Consider the following 27384-nt stretch of genomic DNA (forward strand, 5'->3'; position numbering starts at 1 on the left):
GTGTGTGTGTGTGTGTGTGTGTGTGTGTGTGTGTGTGTGTGTGTGTGCGTGTGTGCGTGTGCGTGCGTGTGTGTGCATGTGTGTGTTTGCATGTGTGTGTGTGTGTGTGTGTGTGGTGTCAGTGTGTTGTGTGACACGATTGTGAGACTGAAAGTAAAAAAAAAAGAAAAAAAAAGTGTGTTGGCTGTTCTTTGAAACCGTATGTGAAGCCGTGTAAAGAACTGTATTTAATGGTGCTTTTGTTTGTGCCGATCCTTTTGGCCTTGAACTTCTCCAAGCAGCCAGTTTTGCAGAAAGAAAGAAAGAAAGAAAGAAAGCAAGAAAGAAAGAAAGAAAGAAAGAAAGAATAGCACTGTCTGTCTGTCTCCTGTGATCAGCATGGAACATCGCCAGTCATCTTGCCACAGCCGTTTGCATTTTGACAACACTTTGGCGCAGCTCTCTCATCACCTCCGCTCTCTTTCTTCATGGCTTGTGTGGTTTAGTGCGTCGCTCCTGACTGAGTCCTGACAAGCTCCTGCAGCGCTCCCTCAGAGACGTGAGAGACTTCTCCCCTCAGAGACGTTAGAGACTTCTCCCCTCAGAGACGTGAGAGACTTCTCCCCTCAGAGACGTGAGAGACTTCTCCCCTCAGAGACATTAGAGACTTCTCCCCTCAGAGACGTTAGAGACTTCTCCCCTCAGAGACGTTAGAGACTTCTCCCCTCAGAGACGTTAGAGACTTCTCCCCTCAGAGACGTTAGAGACTTCTCCCCTCAGAGACGTTAGAGACTTCTCCCCTCAGAGACGTTAGAGACTTCTCCCCTCAGAGACGTTAGAGACTTCTCCCCTCAGAGATGTTAGAGACTTCTCCCCTCAGAGACGTTAGAGACATCTCCCTTCAGAGACGTTAGAGACTTCTCCCCTCAGAGACGTTAGAGACTTCTCCCCTCAGAGACGTTAGAGACTTCTCCCCTCAGAGACGTTAGAGACTTCTCCCCTCAGAGACGTTAGAGACTTCTCCCCTCACAGACGTTAGAGACTTCTCCCCTCAGAGACGTTAGAGACTTCTCCCCTCAGAGACGTTAGAGACTTCTCCCCTCAGAGATGTTAGAGACTTCTCCCCTCAGAGACGTTAGAGACTTCTCCCCTCAGAGACGTTAGAGACTTCTCCCCTCAGAGACTTCTCCCCTCAGAGACGTTAGAGACTTCTCCCCTCAGAGACGTTGGAGACTTCTCCCCTCAGAGACGTTAGAGACTTCTCTCCTCAGAGACGTTAGACTTCTCCCCTCAGAGACGTTAGAGACTTCTCCCCTCAGAGACTTCTCCCCTCAGAGACTTCTCCCCTCAGAGACGTTGGAGACTTCTCCCCTCAGAGACGTTAGAGACTTCTCTCCTCAGAGACGTTAGACTTCTCCCCTCAGAGACGTTAGAGACTTCTCCCCTCAGAGACTTCTCCCCTCAGAGACTTCTCCCCTCAGAGACGTTGGAGACTTCTCCCCTCAGAGACGTTAGAGACTTCTCTCCTCAGAGACGTTAGACTTCTCCCCTCAGAGACGTTAGAGACTTCTTCCCTCAGAGACGTTAGAGACTTCTCCCCTCAGAGACGTTAGAGACTTCTCCCCTCAGAGACGTTAGATACTTCTTCCCTCAGAGACGTTCGACTTCTCCCCTCAAAGACGTTTGAGACTTCTCCCCTCAGAGACGTTAGAGACTTCTTCCCTCAGAGACATTAAAGACTTCTCCCCTCAGAGACATTAGAGACTTCTCCCCTCAGAGACGTTAGAGACTTCTCCCCTCAGAGACATTAGAGACTTCTCCCCTCAGAGACGTTAGAGACTTCTCCCCTCAGAGACGTTAGAGACTTCTCCCCTCAGAGACATTAGAGACTTCTCCCCTCAGAGACGTTAGAGACTTCTCCCCTCAGAGACGTTAGAGACTTCTCCCCACAGAGACGTTAGAGACTTCTCCCCTCAGAGACGTTAGAGACTTCTCCCCTCAGAGACGTTAGAGACTTCTCCCCTCAGAGACGTTAGAGACTTCTCCCCTCAGAGACGTTAGAGACTTCTCCCCTCAGAGACGTTCAGCTTCTCCCCTCAGAGACTGGATGTGCCTAAAACAAACTGACGCAGAGGCCCCCTGTGTGTCTGCCAAGGTACGAGGAGCACAGCTTTTGGCTCAGTAATTTTGAACAGTCTGTGAATGGAGGATGTATTCAGGTCAAACAGAGAAGTACTTCTGTCCTCTTTGGGATACTCTGTGGCTTCTCCATGTCTCGGGAGTTTGCCTGGTGCTGTGTAGTTTCTCCCATCTTTCTTGTTACGTCTCACTATATCCTGCTCCCACCCCCCAATCCAAAAGCAGACAACCCCCCCGAAACAAGAAATACATGTGATGACTTTCTAACCTGTAAATGACTACGCAATGTACATAGTGTTTGCATTGTTGCACAGGGAATGAAAAGAATAGGATTTGAGCTGGTCTGTCTCCGTCATGCAGTGTCTCTGCTGGTTGCGATCTGGTCCGTCTCCGTCATGCAGTGTCTCTGGTTGCGATCTGGTCTGTCTCCGTCTTGCAGTGTCTCTGGTTGCGATCTGGTCTGTCTCCGTCTTGCAGTGTCTCTGGTTGCGATCTGGTCCGTCTCCGTCATGCAGTGTCTCTGGTTGCGATCTGGTCTGTCTCCGTCTTGCAGTGTCTCTCTGGTTGCGATCTGGTCTGTCTCCGTCTTGCAGTGTCTCTGGTTGCGATCTGGTCCGTCTCCGTCATGCAGTGTCTCTGGTTGCGATCTGGTCCGTCTCCGTCTTGCAGTGTCTCTCTGGTTGCGATCTGGTCTGTCTCCGTCTTGTGGTGTCTCTGCTTTGCGATCAGAGCATGGGGCGGCAGGTTGCACCTCCGGGGCGGGGCAGGCCCCAGGTCGCTCCCTCTGACGAGTGGGTGGAGGGGATCAATGTGGCTCTCTCCACTTTAGCACTCAGCAGACACACTCATCATGATAGCATCTGCCTGACAAGTGGTGCTCCAATACCCGGTACATGTTGTTACAGAGCAGCCGCCCGCGTGAGCAGTAGAGAGATGATTATCTTGGCATTACTTGAGTGGTGAAAACACTTGATAACAATTGTGTCTTAAGAGCAATGCCGTACGAATCCACGAGAAGGACTTTGATGTGTGTGGGTGTGTTGTGACGACAAGAAGGTGTACTGTATGCCTGCGCTGAGTGATTTTTAGATTGGTTATTAATGATCGCACTCGGGAAGTAGACGTAGGCGTTCATGCCCCAAAATGGTAAGTGGAGCTTGCTCCATTATAATTTAGATGGGTCAGTCTTTTAGGCAGGTGGTCGGATGCAGCCTGCCATCCCTTCGGGACCTACGTACACACTGCCAGGATGCTGAAGCGGTCTCGTCAAACCATGGCCGACCCCTCCCGCCTAGGTCATAAACTCTTAAAGGCTCTCTCCCCTCCTTGGCAGAAGACTGATCTGGTCTGGCGGTACCAGAACCTCTCGTCACAGAGACGGCTTCTACCCAACTGTCATCCGCCTCTTCGACGAGACCCTGAAAGCCCCCAAAAATAAGGACCTTATCACTCCCCCCCTCCCCATCCCCCCTCCTCCCGCAATGCCCCCTGAGCACAGGTCACACAGGAAGGTCCCCCCCACGGACATGATCCTACCATCCACATTCCTCACTTGTAATCTGATTACTTGCTGTGGCTCTTTAAAGTGAATCTTGGATCTTTGAAAAGCGAGGAAACGACGCAGGTCTTAATTGTCCCTATAGCTCTTCTTCTAAATCAATGACTTCCCTTTTGCCCAAAGCTGCTGTCTTTGATGCAGAGACTGTTTAGCTGAATGTTAGGCCAGCCCAGCCAGGCCAGAGCTACATATAGCGTCAGCGCTGTGTTTACAGGCACATGTAAAGGCTGGGCTGTCTGGCACAGGCTCTGACCCAAGGCGGTTCAGCGGGCCCTCGTTCTGGACAGTCGCTCACTTTCATCCTGGCCCGTTGGAATGTAAAACCAAGACGTTTTCTCCTCGGCAACAGAGTGTCAAAGACTCAGACTTGGGGGGGGGGGGGGGGATCTGACTTCCTCGTTCAAGGTCTCTTTCTGAGCGTGGCGATAAGGGCCGTGCTTTCTGAATGGTTGAGCTGAATGTGTATTTAATCAGTCTAGCGCCCCCTGGTGATTTTGGTTGTTTTACTTTTTTTTTTTTGTATTGTGCTCTCGCGTTTTGCCTGAATGTTTCTTTTTCTTTCTTTTTTTTATATCAAGTTTTGCTCCACCCCCTCTGCCGATCTGGGGAGAGCCATAGACTAGCACATGCTTCCTCCGATACATGTGCAGTCGCCAGCCGCTTCTTTTCACCTGACAGTGAGGCGTTTCACCGGCAGGACGTGGCACGTGGGAGGATCGCGCTATCCTCCCCTGTTCCCGTCCCCCTCCCCCCCGAACAGGCACCCCAACGAACCAGGGGGGGGGGGGGCACTGGTGCTGCAGCAACCAGGACACATACCCCTAATTCAGCTTCCCACCCGCAGACACGGCCAATTGTGCCTGTATGTCACGACCCGACCAAACCGGTGGTACTGTAACACGGAGGCTCAAACCTGCGACCCTCGTGTTGGTAGGCAGGAAATGTACCGCTGCACCACCCGTGCATACGCCCTGAATGTGTTTCTTATAATATGGACTGAGTTGTTATTCCACTCTCTCACCAGGCATATGGTCAAATACTGCAGCATCTTGCCTGTTGATATTAAATATATATCTGCATCAAATATCAAGATGTTCAGCAGTAATTTTTGAGAAGTCTGCCAGACATGATTGGAGTGTGTGTGTGTGGGGGGGGGGGGGGGGGGGGATGTTGGTGTCACTGATCTTCACATGTCAAGGTGTCTTTATTTATACTTCAGGTTGATTTATGGATCATATTAGTTGAACCTGTCTTCGTACATCATCTGCATACATACAACATGTATGGGTCAATGTATGCTATGTGATTGCAGTAAATACATACATATTGTATACATACTATACGGATTTTCCTGACTACCCAGGGGAACCAATCAGCTGTCGAGATACCTCTGCCACGGCATCTTCTCCATCTCCCGGAGCAGAAAGGCACTTCATCAGCAGCCAGCGAGGCCCCGCCCCCTGTGACTGTGAGCACTCTGTTCTGTCACCTCATTTAGAATGGCGGCAGAGAACATGCTGCACCAGAGGAAAAAAAATAAAAAATATATTGTAGTTTAAATAATCCAAACCTTTCCTGAGCATAGAGACACTGCATGAAATAGGCCACGCCCATCACGGGGGAAAAGCTCCGTTCATTTCCACACACCAGCGTCATTTTCCTTGAATTAAACATAGCTAAAAGCTGTTGCGTAGTGGTGCTGCGCAGACAACAAATGTAAAAAATCGCCAGTTAAAGTTTGTTTGTACTCCTGAGCAAAACAAGGAAACCATTGAGTATTGGCGAGAAGAAAAATGTGGATCTAGCTGTCAAGAGTGTTCATCTTCCGTATATACAATCTTTTTGTGCAACACGCAACCATGCACGTGACATAGGAGAACGCCAGGATTGGAGGGGGGGGTTTCTGTTTTCCCCCGTCTTGGGCGTGGCTTCTGAATGATGACGCGTTACGCAGTGTCTCTATAGCTCGGCGGTTCTGCGCCAACAGCCGGTGTCCAGTGGTCAAATTCAACACACTCAACACCTGCGTCAAGGGAGAGAATAACGATTGCAGGAACTACAGAAAGTATCGGCACCGTCCGCGGCTTTAGGAGCTAATGTATTTATTTGTTGAGCTGTAATCTAAACGGTGTGCTCCAAATGAGGCCCGGGATACTTTCCTCTACTGTGGCACACTGCGCTTCAAATTAGAGAACAATCTCTCTCTCTCTCCAACTCCCACCTCTCTCTCTCTCTCCCCCCTCCCTCCCTCCCTCCCTCCCTCCCTCCCCATCAGTGGCCTTTGTTCTCTGTGCGGATGCGGAGGTGCTGACAGCGTCCCCCGTTGGTTCGGGGGAGGATGGAGTCCGTGTTGTTGATGGCACTCTGACCTCCCCCGGTCCCAAACTCACCTCCAGAGTGCTGATGGCTGCTGGGCCGAGGAACCTCGGGGCCGTCCCACGGCCAGCTGGAGCAACTCATTAATCCTCCAAGCCGCGCGCCCCCCCCACCACCACCACCACCACCACCATCACCACCGCAGACCCCACATTTGTGTTTTTCTGTTCCATTACTCACCGATTGGGGATCCAGTGATTCAGGAGGAGATATCTGTGTGGGACCGGTCCTCCTCGATTTCGAAGGCCGGCACAGCGACAGCGGCTCGGGACACCGCGGCCCCCCGCCCGCAATACGTCATTTTGTAGGCGGCTGCTGGCGGCACATCATGTTCCCGCCCCCCTTTTAGGGGGGGGAAACGCAAGCCTGTCATGTGACTCATGATGACCCGTCTCTGACCTCTAGTTCCGGTGTCCGTCTTAAGTCTTCCGACATTACATGCTGTTGTCGTGGAGCCCAGCGTCGTCGTAGGCTACTTGGCTCGGGGCTGTAATGTAAATCATGTGACATGAGTCACATGATTTGAGATGGGTCAAAGTCATATTTCCATTGTATCTTGCCCATTCTATGGCCAGGCGAGTTGTAATATATTGTCATGTCATGGTGTTTTGGGGGTCATTAATAAACGAGATTGATTCCGTTATTTTTCTATAATTCTTTTGGGGGTAGTGCTATTTCACATTAAAATCAACAGGGAGAGACTTGTGCTTTCCCCCTAAAAGGAGGGCGGGGCCTAATTGCCGATCTGACGTATCCTCTTGTCCTTCCTCCTCGCTCGCCCTCTCTGGTGACCCCCTTTGGCTGAATAATGGGGCTGCGTCTCTTCTTTGAGAGTTCGGGGGGTGGTGGGGGTGGTTGGGGGGGGGGGGGGGGGAGGGAGGGACGTCATTAGGCTGGTCTGCGGTGGTCAGTGTTGTTGGAGGGGGGTCAGGGGTCGGAGAGAGCCTTGTTTACAGACTGTGTGTGTTTACATTCCTGATGGTGAGCGCCAGCTTTAGAGACGCGGGCTGGAAAATGAAAGGAAAATGCTCTTATTCTGCTTAGTAATGGAAAAATCCAACCCGACACATCAAGGAATTATCCCAGATGAGGAAAAAAAAGTTATTTATTTGGTGGGGTTGTTCTTCTGGCCAACGCGTTCGTTCTGGGGTTGATCGAGAGATGACTTCACCGATGAATTTGAGACTTCCTCAATGGACAGAGGCATGGGAAAACCATATGATCCTCTCTGCAGTGTGGAATCACTCTTACAAAGCCTAAATCCATTGTCGGCTGTAATAGTTCACATACCGTAGGCCTAGATGAATAGAGAGGCAAAGTGACCGCCTACTTCCTGCTTCAGCACTACTGATTTTTATCCACCATTTATTTTCCCATAGACATTTCGTAAAATGTTTATAAAAATAGTTTTACTTGGTCAAACCAAACGGTTCAGCTATATTTAGCATCGGGAGAGACCATAGAACATTTCACTGGGACCAAAACTTAAAAAAAACATTGAAAAAATATTCTCTTTAAACACGCATTTTTTACGTTTTGGTCCGAGTGAAATGTCATGCAATCTCTCCGGTTTCTAAATATATCTGAACCGTTTGGTTTGAACAAGTAAAACTATTTTTACAAGCATTTTACGAAATGTCTATGGGAAAATAAATGGCGGATGAAACGCTCTGGTACAGTGCTGAAGCAGGAAGTGACGTTCCACTTTGGCTCTCTATGGAAAACACATACTTCCATGGCTTTGTTGTTTTCATCGAAATGCTTTGAAGCCATTATATTATCCATCATACATGCATCTAATTAATCCATCATAATTTAACGACTTTAACCCATTGATACCCGATGCAGCATTTGTGTGTGTATCCCTTTAAGACCCGGTCTTAAAGGGATACGCACACAAATGAGGGATATACACGCAAATGCTGCATCAGGTATCAATCGGTTAACTGTTGCTCACACAGGCATTTAAGAGCAGGAGTAGTAGTGGGCTGATACAGTATCTGCTTTACACCTTATATAAATATCCATCACACGTTCTGCTACTTCCAGTGGAACCCTATCGTTCCAGCGACATGCTTTTGATTTCAATGCCACGTGTCTGGGAATTTGCAAGTGATCAAAGTTATTGGCTGAGAGGAATGGAAAAGCTATTTCTGGGAGTAAAGTGGGCCGCTTTGCATTGTTTGATATTGCTTCATATCCTTCAGGGAACGTATGGGAGTCGGGGGATGATTTGAGTTTCAAATGGAATAGGGGCCGTATCTACAATATGCCATATGCATATTAATGGAAATGTATAATAAAGTAATGAAACTGCATCAAACAGCAGGCTAGGTGAGAGGGTTATTGAGGTAGTGGAAAAGGGAGAAATGAAGCTGCATTTATATGAGCCTTTTAAGATTGGCTAATATGTTTTCTTTTTAATAAAAGAAAAGTCAGAATAATTCATTTTCATTATTATTTTTTTTTTTTTTTGCTTTATTCTTTTTCATTTCACCGTAACACTAAGGAGAAGCCTATTTCACACATCCGCCGAGCGCGCGGCACGCTGCTACATATATCGATTCATTCTCGGTTTACACTTTGAATATAGCCTCATCTTAAGATTTTACATTTTCCGCTCTGTTGCCTTCATTCAAAGTCATCTCACACGTGTGATAGAATCTGGAGTCTTTTTTAAACGACGTCGGTATTTAAATGAACCATACATACATCCAGCAGCAGCCGGGTCCGACCGGCGGCCCCGTTGAATCTCACCCCGACAGCCCCATATATATACTCCACATCGCCGAGCTTTGTCCGATAATGCTCGCTTCACCGCGCGCACAGAGAGACCCATTCACTTTATACCTTAGTTTGGCAGGAAACAGCTAAAAATATCGCACTTGTAGCCTGTAATTGCTGGGTTGCCGTCTTTATAGTTGGTACTGTATCTGGCTAACGCAACCGCCAATGAATGTAATTGCTGTGTGCAGAGGGGAGAGTGTCATGTCAGTTAGCTCAGGCTGTATAAATATAAGGTACACAGCTGGACTAAGTGCCACCCTTCCCCGCGTATAAAATGTGCTGCGCGGGGGCCAAGAAGTCATTAACAGTGGAGGACACATGCCAAGAAGTGTGAAAAATACCTTGAAAGGTACAAATGGCGTTTCGTGTCACATCAACCTCTCCCCTAATAGGAAGTGCTTTTAACAAGCCGGACTGCTCAGGGTGATATGTTGTTAAGACGTTTGACGCGGACGGAGGATGTACATGTCAGCCTAGCTTGCTCTCAGTTAGTATTGCTCTATGATTCAACTTAATTACTGTAATAAGTGTTTTCCTTCTGGAGGTGGTCCGGAGGTCTACTGTGAGTCATAGTCTATTAGGGCCCCACCACCAGCAGCAGCAGCACACATGCTAAAGGAGAAGGCCTCACCAGCACTGCAGCACCAGATGCTGCTGCAGACTCTACCCATCGGAATCACAGAGAGAGAATGACCGTTCTTTCTTCACAGACCTCGAAGCGACATCGTGCTACCTCGAGAGATTCATTGTGAACGACACGAGTACGAATGAGTTTGCTCAAATCATCGCTTAACTCGGAAACGTTATTCGTAGGCGTCGAAGCCGTCTGTTTTCGCTGATGTTTGTTTGGCAGCGCTGTAAAAAAAAATACACTCCGAGGGAATCGACCACCGCTCGCAAAGGTAGTTACACGTTATTGTACGTGTCAGCGGGAGTCGGTCGACTTGGCCTAATGAAGACACGCCATGCAGGTCCCTAACCACACATCCACTATATATTACAGTTTGCATAAAACACAAGCAGAGGCGGTAGGCGAGTACTCTGCTTGGCTGCACTATGGGGGTAGGTAGAATACGAGTAGAGATAGCGTAGAAGCGGAGCATTTGGAAGCGTCGCAAAATAAGCGAGAGAGGGAACGTTACGGAGCCACGAACATCCTTTCACAAAGTCCATCTGTTCCATTGTAAGTCAACAACAGGACAGATAGAATCAATAGTGAATCTGTATCTGTCGTCCAATGCAAAATGTGGTCCTGGTCACACCTATTGTGCTGGGAGCTACCGCAGAAGCCGTTTTGAGTAAGCCTACTTTGGCCAGGTGTTTAATACAGTATACTGTATCTGTCTGTGCAGATTTTGGTAGCGCGATAGCGTCAAAACCGTGCAAGTGTGTTAGTTGACATCAAAATTAAGGCAGAGTTAGAAAATGGTTGTGAGCCGAGCAAGGGGGCAACCCCCCCCGCCCACTTTACGCCCCTGGCCCACATTCGTTTGAAGTCGTGGGTGTCGCTGCTGGTGTGAACCCAGGTGATCCTCTAGTTCCAGTGTTAAGATGTCTTTGACAAAAGCCAGCTCTGCATACTGTGTATAAGAAAATATCAACATCGGTCGACTCGATAGAGGTTTCAGGAGTTGGCGCAGCTTTATGGTCGAGAGGATGAAGTTTTGATTATTAAAATGTGTAAATAAGTCCATGTCTTTTTCAGCGTGTTAAACACGCTGTTGCTTCCCTGAAAAGTCGATTTGCATCTCCTTGTTCTTTCTTGCTGTTGCCCCGGCCTGTGAGGCTGCACGGTTGGTGGACATAAGCAGGGAGGGACGCCGGGCGTTTTGAAGTTTGTGATCACAGTTTTTGAAAGCACAGGGATCAGTCAGTGGTCATGATTCCTAAACATTTAGAGTGTGTGAAGGATGAGTGTAAATATCCCAAATGGAAGCAGTTGATATTTTTATTCACAACTTTCTCGAGGCTTGCCGGACAGCCAACAGAGTGTCCCTTCATTAGGTGAAGGGGATTTGGGCAGCAGTGGGGAAAGATGCTAAATTCTGTGTTAATGTTGACGTCTGCATTTCATCAAAACTTTTTTTTTTCTTTTTTTGGGGTGGGATGGCTAAAGTCTCCTCCTGCCCGGCTGCTGCACAACCTAATAAACCCATGAGAGTTGCACAGTGTGTTGCTGTTACAATGTTGCAACAACGAGACAAGCAGAGTTCCTGTCCTCTGCACAACCTCCTCCTCACTTCCTCTCGCTCCACCAAAGTAAGGCCAAAACAATGACAACAACACACCACATTGCATTGGTGTGGCACCAGAGCAATTTAGAGAGAGAGAGAGTGGCGTCAGCGGAGGACCAAAATGCATGACTCATTAGCCAATGAACAGCCAGGAAGGGGTCTCGCGCTACTTTTGAATGCTAAAATAAAGCTGATAATGTACAATTTGATAAAAAAAAAAAAAAAAAAAAAAAAAAGTAGGCTACAACACAAACTGTCGGTTTTGCTGCAACTCGACTGTGCTGCTTAATCCAGAACCGTACTTCCTGGAACTCTTGAGAGTAAAAATATGGTCCATTGGAGTGAATGGAGATGTCGCGACTCTTCTATATACACGGCTCTGGTGTGCAGTGTGGTCCAGTGTAGGTAGAGTTAAAGTTGTATGGGCATACTTTTTGGGGTATGAGTGTGATAATTCTAAGCATTAGGGTGATGCATGTTTTGAGAATGTCGGGCTCAAAAATCTTCAGTTTTACATCTTCTCTTTAGGGATGTCATGATACTAGAATTTCTACTTTGATACCGATACCCAGGAACATATCGATACTCGATTCCATTTTCGATACCACGGGAAGGGGAGGATGACGACACATCAAGAAGCATAAACATAAGTTAGACAGATGGACGGACAGACGCACACTTCTCCATAATCTAGGCCTGATCAAACTTTGAATTTAGACAGCAGATTAACCCTGCTCTAGCCATCAGAACACATTTAGCTTGTTGAAGCAACAGATATCCACCAATGAAATCTGTGATTTTTCATTAAAAGAAAGCACTGGTGGTATCAAAACTGTTGCAAATGAGTATTGTATCCATTTCAAATTTTTAGTATTGATACTTATCGATACTATCGATACCTGTTGCAAATGAGTATTGTATCCGATTCAAATCTTCAGTATTGATACTTTTCGTGTTTTGTGTGTGTGTGTGTGTGTGTGTGTGTGTGTGTGTGTGTGTGTGAAAAACTTCACCTTTGTCAACTTTGCTGACTTTGGAGCTATGTTATATAAGATGACTGTATGTGTTCGTCTGGGTGTCTGGTTTCCGCTAATACCAGAAGCTGCACCTCTATAGCTTAAAAGCTGAGCTGGCCAGAGCTCGTCGAACACGGGCCGCCCCGCGCTGCCCCGCGCTGCCCCGCGCCGTAAGAAACTAGAGCGCCACTCGAGCACATGAGGCCAATATGTCCGGTCTGCTGTGATATGCAGATTTCAACGAATCAGTTCAGAACCGCTCCAGAATGTAATGGGTTCTTCCCGAGTGGTTCTTCCTTGGCCCATATACACTCTTCCACCAAGTTTTGTGAAAATCGGCCCAGTAGGTAACATACTGTAACCCCCTTAGGGGAGGTAATAAAGGGGAAAGGCAGCTACTGTAGAGTCTGTTTTCCAAACCCTTAGAGAATGGAGGTTGTTTGTAAGACTGAAAGATCTGGTTTATCGAAAAATACTTCTAAATATATTTTAAAACATTTACTTTTGCGTGCCCACATTCTACAATTTCCCCCAAGCAACCTGATGACCCATTTAATTATTTTTAATTGCACGGATCATTTACAAAACGCAAACAAATAACGCACGCACTTATATATAGACTTGATTTTCGGATCGTACCGTTAAGTCGATTTTGCAACAGTTGGTTCAAAGCAGTCATTTCAGACGTGTGAAGTTGAGATAAAAGGTTGTACCGTAACTGTGTTCGTACAAGTCTCTCTGGGGATCCGGATGACTCTCTTACCACTCTATATACCTAAAGTCATTATCCTGACCTTAGCCCCCTATCCTGCTGTGCAACCGCAACCCTAAGTATAGTGTAAGTGTGGTGCTAAGATGGATAATTACAAGACGTGCTCCTTTTAATTATACGCGGTAATACAAACACTGTGATCCCCAAGAACACCTTTTATGGACTTGAACCCGGCACCCTTCCTCCTCCTCCTCCGCTGCAAGGAGCTGTGAAAATAGAGGATTTATTCTCTAAGTGTTATTGTCAAGAATAATGTCTGCCCCCTCCCCTTCCCCCCCCCCCCCCCCGCCGCCATAATGCCTCACGACAAATCACGCAAACGTTCTAATGTTGCACCAAATCATTCTGTCACAAAAAAACGCCCGCGGAATATTTTATCGCCGCCTTTGGCTGAATGCATCGGTTGCACCGTATATTTGTGACACTTCCTGTTGGCCTGGTTGCAGGCAACACATGTAAAGGTACGCCCTGTTGGGTGTCCCTCTACTCCACGCAGGCTATTTCTGTCTCTGAAGGGAAGGTGATGCGGGCGGGGGAGGGGGGCACGGGGGGCACGGGGGGCTCGGGGGGCGCAAGCAAACAGCGAGGGTCTCAACACTCAAAGTCAACATTACCCTATGTTTGAACTGCACACCTTCGCTCCTGCAACCCACACACACACACACATACGCACACACACACACACACACACACACACACACACACACACACACACACACACACACACACACACGCGCGCACACACACACACACACACTCGCCCCTCATGAGTCTTATTCCTGCCTAACACCCCCTCTAGCAGGCCCAGCTAAATACACTGCTTATCCCGGGGCCGTCCCATAAATCAGGGCAGGAAAGGCACCTCTGACAAGGTCTCACCTCCATGGCCAGCAGCCCCCTTAGCCAGCAGCTCTGACTCGCATGTGACGACTACTTTGGAATAAAAGCACACACAAAAAAAAGACTCCAAAATGGACTAAATGGATTTTCACAGTAACTTTCCCCAACGACAACAACCACCTGTGACAGAGCGACGTTTTGTCGATCGCCGTAAAATTACGATTTTCTTTTCACCCCTGACCTCCACTCCCCCACCCACTTTAGGGTTTGGAAAAAAAACCAGACTTATTGAATGTGCTGAGTCAAGAGCATGCAAAGATGCAGTTAGGAGTTTTCAAAGTCTGACACGAGGCCAAGGGGAGAGTCGAGAGTTTTATTAAACATACGGTAGTGCGTGGCGTGCGCTCCAAACTTCTGACAGTGCTGGGATCCGTTTCAGAGGGAGCACGGCACATTATTAGACAACTAGGACAGCTCTATCCAGCAACATCAGACGAAGGCCCAATATTCTCGAGGATGTCAGCGGGTTCACAAACACAGACTCGAGCTATTTGTGGCTTTCGTTTTGTGAAGTGCGTGAACCCAGAGAGGAGAGCTGCAGCATCAATATCCAACATGACACGTTCCCCGGAGGAAACCGTTTCAAACATCTGAGCGTTTCCCAACATCTCTTTCTTCTCTGATTTTGTTGTTTTGACTTTGTTTATTCATCCTTGTCTCAAAGCGCCGACTTCAAACTTTTCTGCTGCCTTAACTCGTTCCCAACAACTTTGATACCTCAACACAAAAGAATGGAATAGAAAACCCCCAATGAGAAACACAAGCGTTTCATCTCGGGCATGAGGCAATTACCAGGGCAGCGTTACTGAACGCATTCTGCATCGTTTTTTTCTTCCCACCCCCCCCCTCCCCTCCCCTCCCCTCGAGCGTTCAGAGGAATGTCCTCTGGACTGAAGCGTAGGACGTATCGATTCTGACATGTTTATTTTCATGGCAAAGGCATTTTGGATTTCCAACAAGACCAGCACATTTGAGCTGTTGTTGTTGCCCATGTGTCAGTTGGAAAGCTCCCAATACCCTCAATGGGTGTCTCTCTTTTTTAAACAATGCTTTGTCTGACGTGCAGTGTTGGGGGTAACTCATTACAAAAGTAACATATTACATGTAATATATTACTTTTAGCAGTAACTCAGTAATATAACTTATTACTTATAGGATTTCAGTACTATTATACCAGTTACTTTGAGAAGTAAGTTACAAATTGAGTTACATTTGATTAAATCAAAGCACATGAAAAAAAAAGATACAATCATTTCCTAATCAAACTGTGTTTTTATGCAAATAACCACTATAGATGACAATAACAAAGGAAAAGAATAACATTTAGAATTTTGGATTGTTTACACTGACTTCAAGGTGGTTAAAATTATTTTTCGGGATGGTTCCGGGGCGGCGATGTCATTCTGCTGCTGCTGTTGTTTTGGTAAAAGTAATGCAAAAGTAGTGTAATAAGTAACGAGTTACTCTACACAGAAAGTAATATTGTAAAGTAACTTATTACTTTCAAATGAAAGTAACTAGTAATATGTAGTATATTACATTTTGAAAGTAACTTGCCCAACACTGCTGGCGTGGACGTTGATAGTTTGTGGGGCCAGGATCTTAATTAGGTATTTATTTCAGCGTTGGGCCAGCTCACACCAGTAACACTCAAAACGCGGGTGTGTTTTCATTTCACATTAGCGTTGTTGCATTATGCCCAGTGTGTCCTATCACGCCTTGCATCTGATTTACCCAAAGTGTCAAAGTGTGCATTCCAAATCCAGTATTATTGTGTGTTGACTTCCAGAATCTTGGGAAATATACACGGGTGTATAAGGTATCACGCTGCTTATTGAAATAATACGCGTGGCGTTGTCAGTGTAGACGCAAAACAGTTTGCAGAGGCTTTGACACCAAGCTATTTCCCCCCCCCGCCCCCCCATAGGCTCATGTTGACTGTCAGCAAAGCGATCGTGTTGTTGTTTGAGGTAATGCTATACAGAAGTTGATCCGCACTGGCAGTGGCAGCAGGTCCCGAGACACCAGAATAAACAAGAAAGCACGGCTAGTTTTTGTTCTTCATAAAAGTAATGTTCAACATGAAAAGTGGGCATATTTTTTGCAAAGGCTAGTGCATACAAAAATAATACACCGGGTAAGATTAAGTGAATTGATGCCCCCAGATGGGAACATTAATAAAAAAAGGATGAAAAGAGGAATTCTTTGAGTTTCTGTTATAATGAATATTAATTACCGCAGAGGCTTGGAACCAAGAAACCTGACAAAGACAGATATTTTGTTATGATTAATACCGCCACCGCTATTGAAAAAGCGCTCGCCGCGCGGCTTCTCCTACACTTCTCCTTGGAGACAATCAGCGAGGAAAAAGGGACGCAGGCTGCTACCCAGGAGAATTGTCATTGTTCTCACATCATATAAATCAATACGGTGCCTTGGAGAGCTCCTGCATGGCTAAAATGCTTTCATGGAACCTTAGCAGGAGAGGTGGACTCTGTCCCAGGTGCAACATCCCTTTACTATAGGTGCCATGATGGACAGAGGAACATTATTGTGCTGCTGATGGTTTACTGCTTCCAGGCATGTTCTGGTGCCATGACCGATCAAAAGCATAATAATGTCATTTGAGGTTGTATCAGCTTCATAAAGCTTTGTTGAAATATTCTGTAACGCTCTCTCCCCGGAGTAATAACAGCACAGATATAGGATTATGGTATCCAGTACTATATCATCCAAGGGGCATTTCCGTATGGATCAGAATCAGAATCAGAATCCGAAAGACTTTAATGATCCCCGGGGGGAAATTGGGACAAGTTACAGTAGCTCGCTCACAGAACACACATAGCATAAAATATGTATGCAAAATGCCATCATCAAGGAGCCTTTTGGCAGGTATTTATAGTCAATGAGATGCTTTCTCCACAGAATGTCTGCGTATATTCTGCGCTGTCATTGTCCTCGTCGCCGTTAGCTGACATGTCTTCCAGGAACAGGCAGAGATACGGGCCACTATGCTAAGCCAAGGGGGCTTAGATTGTGGCTCATTTCCCAGTGGGCTCAGCCCAGCTCCTGCAGAGGGCTTGTGATAAGAGTGGATATTGGAAGCTATGTAAACCTTGTTAAGCCGCCCTTCCCCTGTGTGCAGGGGGGTAATCCTAAACACCTGGGCTAGTTAACTGGGATTAGGTTGGGATTTGGCGCCCGATGGAGGCAAACCTGATCTTGCTCTCGGTTATTCTGCTCAAATCCCATTTCCATTCTTATCTTTTCACATTCTCTCTTTGGTATGATTCTAACTCAACCTCCCCAATTACAACAGTTACCATTTTTACTGTCGTCGTATTGCTACAGTATTTTGCCTCTGCCCATAATCAGTTATTCAGGGGTTTCTGTGTGCCGAAATGGAATTGGTTAGTGGGCGGGGCTTGGGCATCCATCTTTGATTGAAGTTGACGGAAATACAGTAGGCTATATTCTGCCATTTGTATTGTGAATATGATGGCAGAACACATTTTTATATTTGAAGTTAAATTGATTGCCAATTGTAGCTGATTCCCCCCCCCCTTTTTTTTTTTATTCAACCTGCTTGATATTGAATTTTCCACATCAGATTCATTTTCATGACCTTTTATTTTGAAAGGCAAACGTCCATCGGATCAGCAGTTGGTCAATTGAAGGTCACTGCAGCTCGATCAATAACCAACCATTTACTCGTGGGTTAGTGATTACACAGCTGCTTGTAGTTATTATTTAGGATCAATGGTTCCTCAAAATGGCATAATATATATACGTTTATTGATGTGATGGTTCGTGTGTGAGTGTGTGCGATGAAAACACCCAAATCTACTGCGCTGCGAATCCGCCGGCCAGCTGTTTAGTGTTCGTAGGGACTGGCAACCACCATCATGATGTCTGCATCCTCAACTAACTGTCCGTCTCCGTTTCCGTCTTCCTTCCTAGATGTGGACGAGTGCGCGGAAGCGCTTGACAACTGCAGCATCGACGCCATCTGCCAGAACACCCTGAAGTCATACAAATGTATCTGCAAGTCGGGCTATAGAGGGGATGGCAAGCATTGTGAAGGTAAACGTCTCACTGAATCAACGTGTTCATTTTCACCTGTGGTTTGTTGGCACAGACTCCTGCTTCCCCCCATTTAAACACCAGGAGGATTTCCATACAGTACTAGGGATGTCATGATACCGATACCCAGGGAAATATCGATACTCGATACCATTTTCGATACCACGTGATGACGACACATCAAAAATAAAGTTAGGCAGATGGACGGACAGACACACATTTCTCCATAATCTAGGCCCGATAAGACTCATTAAAACTTTGCACTGACAGCAGATTACCCCCTGCTCTAGCCATCAGCCTATCGGAACACGTTTAGCTTGTTGAAGTAACAGATACCAACCAATGATAGGGAGGGAAAAATCTGTGATTTTTCATTCAAAGAAAGCACTGCTTGTATCGAAACTGTTGCAAATGAGTATTGTATCTGTTTCACATTTTTAGTATTGATACTTATCGATACTATCGATACCTGTTACAAATGAGTATAGTATCCATTTCAAAATTTCAGTATTGATACATTTCGATAGTATCGATACTTTTGACAACCCTATACAGTACATCGAAGTAAACGCCGCATCTCTCTCACGTTGAGTTGCCTTATCTGTCTGGACCGCTGACAGGACTGATAAGAGCCTCTCTGCCTCACTGAAGATGACTCATTAAGCTTAAAAACTCTCCTGTAGAGGGAGGAGAGGAGAGGGAGAGATAGAGGGAGGAGAGGAGAGGGAGGGAGAGAGAGAGAGGGAGGAGAGGCGAGGGAGGGAGAGAGAGAGGGAGGAGAGGCGAGGGAGGGAGAGAGAGAGAGAGAGGGAGGCGAGGGAGAGAGAGAGAGAGAGAGGGAGGAGAGGCGAGGGAGAGAGAGAGGAGAGGGAGGGAGAGAGAGAGAGAGAGGGAGGAGAGGCGAGGGGGACAGAGAGAGAGAGAAAGGGAGGAGAGGCGAGGGAGAGAGAGGGAGGAGAGGCGAGGGAGGGAGAGAGAGGGAGGAGAGGCGAGGGAGAGAGAGAGAGAGGGAGGAGAGGGAGGGAGAGAGAGGGAGGAGAGGCGAGGGAGGGAGAGAGAGAGAGAGAGAGGGAGGAGAGGCGAGGGAGGGAGAGAGAGAGAGAGGGAGGAGAGGCGAGGGAGGGAGAGAGAGAGAGGGAGGAGAGGCGAGGGAGGGAGAGAGAGAGGGAGGAGGGGTGAGGGAGAGAGAGAGAGAAAGGGAGGCGAGGGAGAGAGAGAGAGAGAGAGAGGGAGGAGAGGCGAGGGAGGGAGAGAGAGAGAGGGAGGAGAGACGAGGGAGGGAGGAGAGGGAGAGAGAGAGGGAGGAGAGGCGAGGGAGGGAGAGAGAGAGAGAGGGAGGAGAGGCGAGGGAGAGAGAGGGAGGAGAGGCGAGGGAGAGAGAGAGAGGAGAGGAGAGGGAGGGAGAGAGAGGGAGGAGAGGCGAGGGAGGGAGAGAGAGACAGAGAGCAGAGGGGACTGAAGGAGGGAGAGAGAGACAGAGAGAGAGCAGAGGTGAGGGAGGGAGAGAGAGACAGAGAGAGAGAGAGAGCAGAGGGGACGGAGGGAGAGAGAGAGGGAGAGAGAGAGAGAGAGAGAGAGAGCAGAGGGGACTGAGGGAGGGAGAGAGCAGAGGCGAGGGAGAGAGAGAGTGAGAGAGAGCAGAGGGGACTGAGGGAGGGAGAGCGAGAGAGAGCAGAGGCGAGGGTGGGAGAGAGAGACGGAGAGAGAGAGCAGAGGGGACTGAGGGAGGGAGAGAGAGAGAGCAGAGGGGACTGAGGGAGGGAGGGAGAGAGAGAGAGAGGGAGGGAGAGAGAGAGAGCAGAGGGGACTGAGGGAGGGAGAGAGAGACAGAGAGAGAGAGCAGAGAGGACTGAGGGAGAGAGAGCAGAGGGGACTGAGGGAGAGAGAGCAGAGGGGACTGAGGGAGGGAGAGAGAGCAGAGGGGACTGAGGGAGAGAGAGCAGAGGGGACTGAGGGAGGGAGAGAGAGCAGAGGGGACTGAGGGAGAGAGAGCAGAGGGGACTGAGGGAGAGAGAGCAGAGGGGACTGAGGGAGAGAGAGCAGAGGGGACTGAGGGAGGGAGAGAGAGCAGAGGGGACTGAGGGAGAGAGAGCAGAGGGGACTGAGGGAGGGAGAGAGAGCAGAGGGGACTGAGGGAGGGAGAGACAGAGAGAGAGAGCAGAGGGGACTGAGGGAGGGAGAGAGAGCAGAGGGGACTGAGGGAGAGAGAGAGCAGAGGGGACTGAGGGAGAGAGAGAGAGCAGAGGGGACTGAGGGAGAGAGAGACAGAGAGACAGAGAGAGAGAGCAGAGGGGACTGAGGGAGAGAGAGACAGAGAGACAGAGAGAGAGAGCAGAGGGGACTGAGGGAGAGAGAGAGAGAGACAGAGAGAGAGAGCAGAGGGGACTGAGGGAGAGAGAGAGAGACAGAGAGAGAGAGAGAGCAGAGGGGACTGAGGGAGGGGAAAGCCAGGTGCGGAGTCGCTCCTTTGTGACAAGATGAAATGAAGCAGTAAATTTCCTACACATGTTAGAGGAGAGAATTAAGATAGCGAGTGAAACGGCAGCCAAACCGCCAGGGATCTTTCCACAGCCTAAGGCGGGCTGCACTGTATATAGTCTGTCAGACGCACGTCTGTTTTTCTAGCCTTTTTCAGATGTACCCAAAAGCCTCGCGGACCATTATGTCCCACAATTTTTATTAGTGGTGTTATTACAAAACCATATTTCACAATGTCATTTTCCCCCCTCCTCACTATTATTATTCTTTAATTTACTTGACTGTGTGTTTTTCATGGCCTTCTGCCTGTAGGTTATAAAAGTTTGCTTTATTGAAGCCATTGTAAAATATGTGCGAGGTTGGATTTCCATTCGACTGAAGAGAAGAGTTAGCTGATATCAGCAAGTATCTCAGCAGCCTCCCCTAGAGTTCCAGCGTGTCTTGTGTGGCTCCTTCGAGGATGATCTACTTCTAAAGCAAACAGTCCCAGGCTGAGTTAATGAGTTAATCCGGCACATAAGTCCCAGCGAGTCTTTTGGTTTCTCGGTCCACCGAAAATATTTTTCTGTGTGCGACTTAGAATAGAGGGAAGAGGAAGTGCAGTGATTTGCTTGCACGGGCAAAATGAAGTGCGAAACTTTTAGAAGAAAAGATTAGCACAGTATGAACGTGTTGAATTACGATAAGAAGAACTGTATAAATATTATACTCTTCCTTTGTGTCTTTAGAGCTGTATGTGCAACTCGGCAAATATTAGTTTGAAAGCTAGCACTTATTTCTGTTATAAGAAGGCAGATTCTTTGCTTTATTCAGTAAGACAAGATTGATAACTCTGAGATGTCTCCGAGGAGGAAATTGGCAAGCAGCGACACGTTTCCAGATTTTGCAGAATGGTGATGCCAGGTTACTAAATCCACACTGTGGGACCAAAGTATCGTTATAAATGGCTTCTCTCTGCTGGTTTGCGTGTTAGTTTGAGAAAAGGTTTTTGAATTTCAGTGATTAATTTAAAGTCTGGGAGAGGTGTGATACCTTTTAAGTGCTGATGAGTTGGAGCACAACCTGCGATCCTCGGAGCCTCCACACAGACCAAAGCTGATCTGATCTGGAAAGCTACTGTGTCTTTGAGGGGCTCCAGCTGGTAAAACCACCGTTGTGTTTTAAAGTCACTTCTTTAAACACATTTCTATTTGATTTTTTAAAAATCCGTTTTCATTTTATTATTTTGTAAACCTGATTTTAATTAATCCCTGGCATTTTTATTGTTTATCTTATTGGTTTTAGTTTTATCGTTTGAAAAGCCCTCAGGAGTCAGGATTGTCTTTTTTCTCTCTCTTATTTGTTAGGATTTTAGTTTGTTTACTAGCAAATGTACCCGGCGTTGCTCGGGTTAAATAGGCACAAAGCAATCCAACTGCGCCTTTTGCTTGGCCGGAACTGGTGTCCAGATGGTCCAGGTGGTGTCCAGGAGTACACAACCTGCCTATGACCGTCCCCGGGTCACCGCCAGCCCAATCCGACCTGGGGTGTTCCAGGACTTGATGACCTGCCCATGACCTTCATGGGATCATAACCCCCCCCCCCCCCCCCCCCCCCCCCCCAACATGCAAATTTTCAGCCCAATCGGCCCTGCGATGTGGGCGTGCCTAGAAGACAGACAGACACAGACAGACAACTTCAACTTTATTAGGACTGTAGAAGAAGACATGCTTCTGTCTATCAGACAGGTTTTAGGTATAAAGGAACATTTATGAGTTGACTTGGTAGGACATTAGAAGGACTGAATCAAACAGATTGAAAGCTAGTGGAAGAGAATGGCTGTGTGCCTCTTCTGACTCGGTGTTGGTGTTTCAGGTCTAGAGGGGGGAATGGCTGTGTGCCTCTTCTGACTCGGTGTTGGTGTTTCAGGTCTAGAGCAGATAATGGCTGTGTGCCTCTTCTGACTCGGTGTTGGTGTTTCAGGTCTAGAGGAGAGAATGGCTGTGTGCCTCTTCTGACTCGGTGTTGGTGTTTCAGGTCTAGAGGAGAGAATGGCTGTGTGCCTCTTCTGACTCGGTGTTGGTGTTTCAGGTCTAGAGCAGAGAATGGCTGTGTGCCTCTTCTGACTCGGTGTTGGTGTTTCAGATCTAGAGCAGAGAATGGCTGTGTGCCTCTTCTGACTCGGTGTTGGTGTTTCAGGTCTAGAGCAGAGAATTGCTGTGGGCCTCTTCTGACTCGGTGTTGGTGTCTCAGGTCTAGAGCAGAGAATGGCTGTGTGCCTCTTCTGACTCGGTGTTGGTGTTTCAGATCTAGAGCAGAGAATGGCTGTGTGCCTCTTCTGACCCGATGCTGGTGTCTCAGGTCTAGAGCAGAGTGGGGAAAGTGATGGCTGTTTCAGATCATCGGCCCTAAATGGGCCGGTAAGTGCTGAGCGGAGGTGCGCCCGGGTCTCCTCAGTACCAGCCCCTCAACCATCACCATCACCATCACCATAACCATAACAGACAACTCTTCTCAATCTATCATAGTGTGCCACTCTGCAAACTCTGCAATCTCTCTCTCTCTCTCTTTCATGCATTTAATTTCCTCAGTTTTAGCTACTAGCACTGATGTACTTTATTCACCTTATGTAGCCACGCCCATTTGACACGGTTGTGTGGCCGTCTCAAAACTTCCGGCTAAAAATAATAATAAAATAAAATAAAAAATGGCTGCGCTGCTCCAATATCATCTAACTCTGAATTAACTAATAATTTAGCCAATTGTATGTAACATACCAAATAAAAGCAAACGGCAATGTCTAAGAATGCAACGCCATGTAACTGGCTCGTTAAGTCTCGCATTCCAGGGAATTACGTTAACGTCTGCTGGTCTTATTGACGTAAGTGGCTCGCGCTGCCTCGGAGGAGAGAAAACCATCTGAAGCTTTCTTTGTTGGAGTCCAGGTATGTTTTACAAGAAAGTGCTCGTCATTGTCGACGATAACGTTATCTGACCTGGCTAACAGTGGATACTCGCTTGCTTGCTGTGTACCGGCTCAAAGTAGTAGGCTACGTTCTTTAGTTTACCCCTTCACTATCGCCGAGAAGAGCCTGGTGACGCGAGGTTACCCCTGCACTGTCCGCTCCAAAAACAACTCTCTTATTTTGCGCCGTGACCGCCGGAAGTGTTAAAAGGACCCGGAAGAATTTGGCCCACTGTAAGGTCTGAACATAAGGTGATATTGTCCTTCTATTAAGTATTGGCTATTGTTGGCCAGTCACTGATGTCCACTGGTCCTGCATTACATCACTGGCTTGCCGGGGGGAAGCTAGGCAGGGCTGACTCGGTTAGTGTTGGAGGACCAGTAGGAGGTGCTCTTCCCACTGGTCTCATGAATAATCTCCCCAATGCCCCAGGACAGAGACACGGACTCTGTCCTGTGAGTGAGCGCCGTCCTTCAGAGATGAGACGTTAAACCGAGGTGCTGACTCTCTGTGGTCATTAAAGATCCCATCGGCACAGTCTTCGCTAGAGTAGAGGTGTAACCCCGGTGCCCTGAGGAGTGTAACCCGGGTGTCCTGAGGAGTGTAACCCCGGTGTCCTGAGGAGTGTAACCCCGGTGTCCTGAGGAGTGTAACCCCGGTGCCCTGAGGAGTGTAACCCCGGTGTCCTGGCTCAATTCCCAAACAGGCGTTCCTTCCATCCATGGCCACCTAATCATCCCTCCTTACTTAATTGGCACATTCAGTCGTCAACTCTCCACTGTGATAGCTGATGTTTGGTGAGCGTTCTGCTACACATCACCCAGGTGGGTGCTACACATCGGTGGTGGAGGAGTTGAGTCTCCCCTGCAGTATGTGAAGCACTTTTGAGTAGCTAGAAAAGCGCTATATAAATGCAGTCAATTATGTATTAGTTATAATGGAGCCTCCTTTCTCACCACAGAAACATAACAACAGTTATGTCTTTGTAGCCTACAATTTGTTTAATCATAAAATTTCTCTCAATTATGTGTTGTGTAAATTATTTCTTCGGTTAAATGCAATAATATATCCCCCACTTTTCCCTACCCCGTCAATGGGTGGGGTGGGTCACCCTGTCTTAAATAGGCACTAAGCTTGCCATTAACTTTATTACTATGGGTTTCAGTGGTAAAAGTTTTAGTGTCATACGATTACCGACACACTGTTTCTATCCTGCCAGTGCCAAGGATACAATTCTGGGGGGAACATTGAATCCTTGTAATGGTTTTGCTTGGCGAACTTGGCAAATTGAAATATACCATCAAATATTGGCTATTGTTATCAATCTTCAAAACCCCATGTTGGCCGAACCCCCCAGTTTCAGTTGGAGCCGGCTGATGAGTGAGGGTGGAGGTACGTCGTTAACATTCGCTGAACCAACGCACTGCAGCTGTTGTCCCATCCACTTTTACAAGCGCAGTACCAACTGAAAGCAGAGGAAAAAACACAGCCTTTATTTTTATTTTTAACACTTTTATGGGATGGCCTGATTGGGGCTGATAGATTTAACGTTCTTAATTAGCTCTTGATTGCCTCAGGAGATTAACGTGCACTTTCTCCAAACCCGTGTGTCTCTTCTCTCTCTGCAGATTTAGATGAATGTGCGACGGAATATAATGGCGGCTGCGTCCACGAGTGCATCAACATCCCGGGGAACTACAGGTGCACCTGCTACGACGGCTTCCGCCTGGCACACGACGGGCACAACTGTCTAGGTGAGTGTGTGTAGCTGTGTACTGTGTGTACTGTGTGTACTGTATGTTTCCCTGACTGTGTGTACTGTGTGTAGGTGTGTACTTTATGTTTCCCTGACTGTGTGTACTGTGAGTACTGTATGTTTCCCTGACTGTGTGTACTGTGTGTTTCCCTGATTGTGTGTACTGTGTGTACTGTATGTTTCCCTGACTGTGTGTACTGTATGTTTCCCTGATTGTGTGTACTGTGTGTACTGTATGTTTCCCTGACTGTGTGTACTGTGTGTAGGTGTGTACTGTGTGTACTGTATGTTTCCCTGACTGTGTGTACTGTGTGTAGGTGTGTACTGTATGTTTCCCTGACTGTGTGTACTGTGAGTACTGTATGTTTCCCTGACTGTGTGTACTGTGTGTTTCCCTGATTGTGTGTACTGTGTGTACTGTATGTTTCCCTGACTGTGTGTACTGTGTGTTTCCCTGATTGTGTGTACTGTGTGTACTGTATGTTTCCCTGACTGTGTGTACTGTGTGTAGGTGTGTACTGTGTGTACTGTATGTTTCCCTGACTGTGTGTACTGTGTGTAGGTGTGTACTGTATGTTTCCCTGACTGTGTGTACTGTGTGTAGGTGTGTACTGTATGTATTGTACTGTATGTTTCCCTGACTCTGCGTTGAAATTATATTTCTTTCTCAGGGTTTTCAAAGCAGCCGGCCTTGTCCTTGCACTTCAATATGCTGGATAACATTAACCTTAACTTAACTTAACTTAACTTAACTTAACCTTGCGAGGCAGCTGGATTCACGCAAGATCATGAGATCACGATCATCACATGACGAATCCATCTTGCAATGCTCCAATATCGGTTTGAAGCCGAACCACCAGTGATTCGCACCAATCAACATCCCAGAGGCAGCAGCGGGCGGGACTTAGGTGTGACGACAGCGAGGAACGAAGTCAACCCGTGATAGACAGATGGTTCATCCAATCCCCTGCCAAGTAGATTTTTGAAAAAGTGCGTGCCCCCGGCCTTTCAAAGGTTTGCCGAGCGAGTTCCCCAGTATGGTGCTGTGAAAACAAACCATCTGGCAGCGTCGTCTTAGGAGAACATACTGTATCCACCTTATTTTTGTGAGGCTCCGGCTGTAAAATAATTCTGGGAGCAATATCCGGTCTAGAACGTGAGCAGCTGTGTTTACGCTGGCTTGACGCTGCCTGGATAGTACTCTGCACTGCAGCCCATGACTGCAGCGCAGCGCGTGCCTCCTCGCATCGCATTTCCTTGTCGAACTCCGACGTTAAAAGTTTGCTCGTCACAAAATAACACTCGTTTTGGGAATGTAGCCTAATGATGTTATCTATCACATCCGCTAACCTATTGCTCGTTGAACGAGTCGCCATTTATCAGCTCAGCTGCACCGTTTACAGACTGGGTACATTAGACAGGCTGTGTTGTGTCAAGCTAGACGTAACGGGGGAAGAGGACAGCAGAAGGAAGCAGCACCCATGGTGCATCATGGCCGCCAGAAATAAGGTGGACAGGGAGAGACTTGTTCTACAACGGGCCATTGTAGGGAAAGGACCTCAAACTGCATGCGTCACTTTTCACACACCCCCCCCTGACATAATCCATGTTGTTGCATATGTTTCTGTTGTGATCTTTAGACTGCTCCATCAGACACCAGCTATTTCCTACTTTCACAGAGCAGGTAGTCTCTCCAGACAGACTTCACAGAGCAGGTAGTCTCTCCAGACAGTTCACAGAGCAGGTAGTCTCTCCAGACAGAGTTCACAGAGCAGGTAGTCTCTCCAGACATACTTCACAGAGCAGGTAGTCTCTCCAGACAGTTCACAGAGCAGGTAGTCTCTCCAGACAGACTTCACAGAGCAGGTAGTCTCTCCAGACAGTTCACAGAGCAGGTAGTCTCTCCAGACAGAGTTCACAGAGCAGGTAGTCTCTCCAGACAGAGTTCACAGAGCAAGTAGTCTCTCCAGAGTTCACAGAGTAGGTAGTCTCTCCAGACAGTTCACAGAGCAGGTAGTCTCTCCAGACAGAGTTCACAGAGCAAGTAGTCTCTCCAGACAGAGTTCACAGAGCAAGTAGTCTCTCCAGAGTTCACAGAGCAGGTAGTCTCTCCAGACAGTTCACAGAGCAGGTAGTCTCTCCAGAGTTCACAGAGCAGGTAGTCTCTCCAGACAGAGTTCACAGAGCAAGTAGTCTCTCCAGAGTTCACAGAGCAGGTAGTCTCTCCAGACAGAGTTCACAGAGCAAGTAGTCTCTCCAGAGTTCACAGAGTAGGTAGTCTCTCCAGACAGTTCACAGAGCAGGTAGTCTCTCCAGAGTTCACAGAGCAAGTAGTCTCTCCAGAGTTCACAGAGCAGGTAG

The 27384-nt window shown here is 47.6% G+C and overlaps 1 protein-coding gene across 2 annotated transcripts in view; it reads left to right on the forward strand.

Moving 5' to 3' along the window:
- scube3 (signal peptide, CUB domain, EGF-like 3) overlaps positions 1-27384 on the forward strand; it is a 100496-nt gene that overhangs the window by 4431 nt on the left and 68681 nt on the right. For both annotated transcript variants that reach the window (XM_083642287.1, XM_083642288.1), the window contains exons 2-3: positions 17722-17844; positions 24896-25021. In XM_083642287.1, coding sequence (XP_083498413.1) covers positions 17722-17844; positions 24896-25021 — 249 coding nt within the window. The remainder of the gene's footprint in view (positions 1-17721; positions 17845-24895; positions 25022-27384) is intronic.

Source organism: Poromitra crassiceps (genome assembly GCF_964638095.1).
Source record: "Poromitra crassiceps genome assembly, chromosome: 8".
NCBI lineage: Eukaryota > Metazoa > Chordata > Actinopteri > Beryciformes > Melamphaidae > Poromitra > Poromitra crassiceps.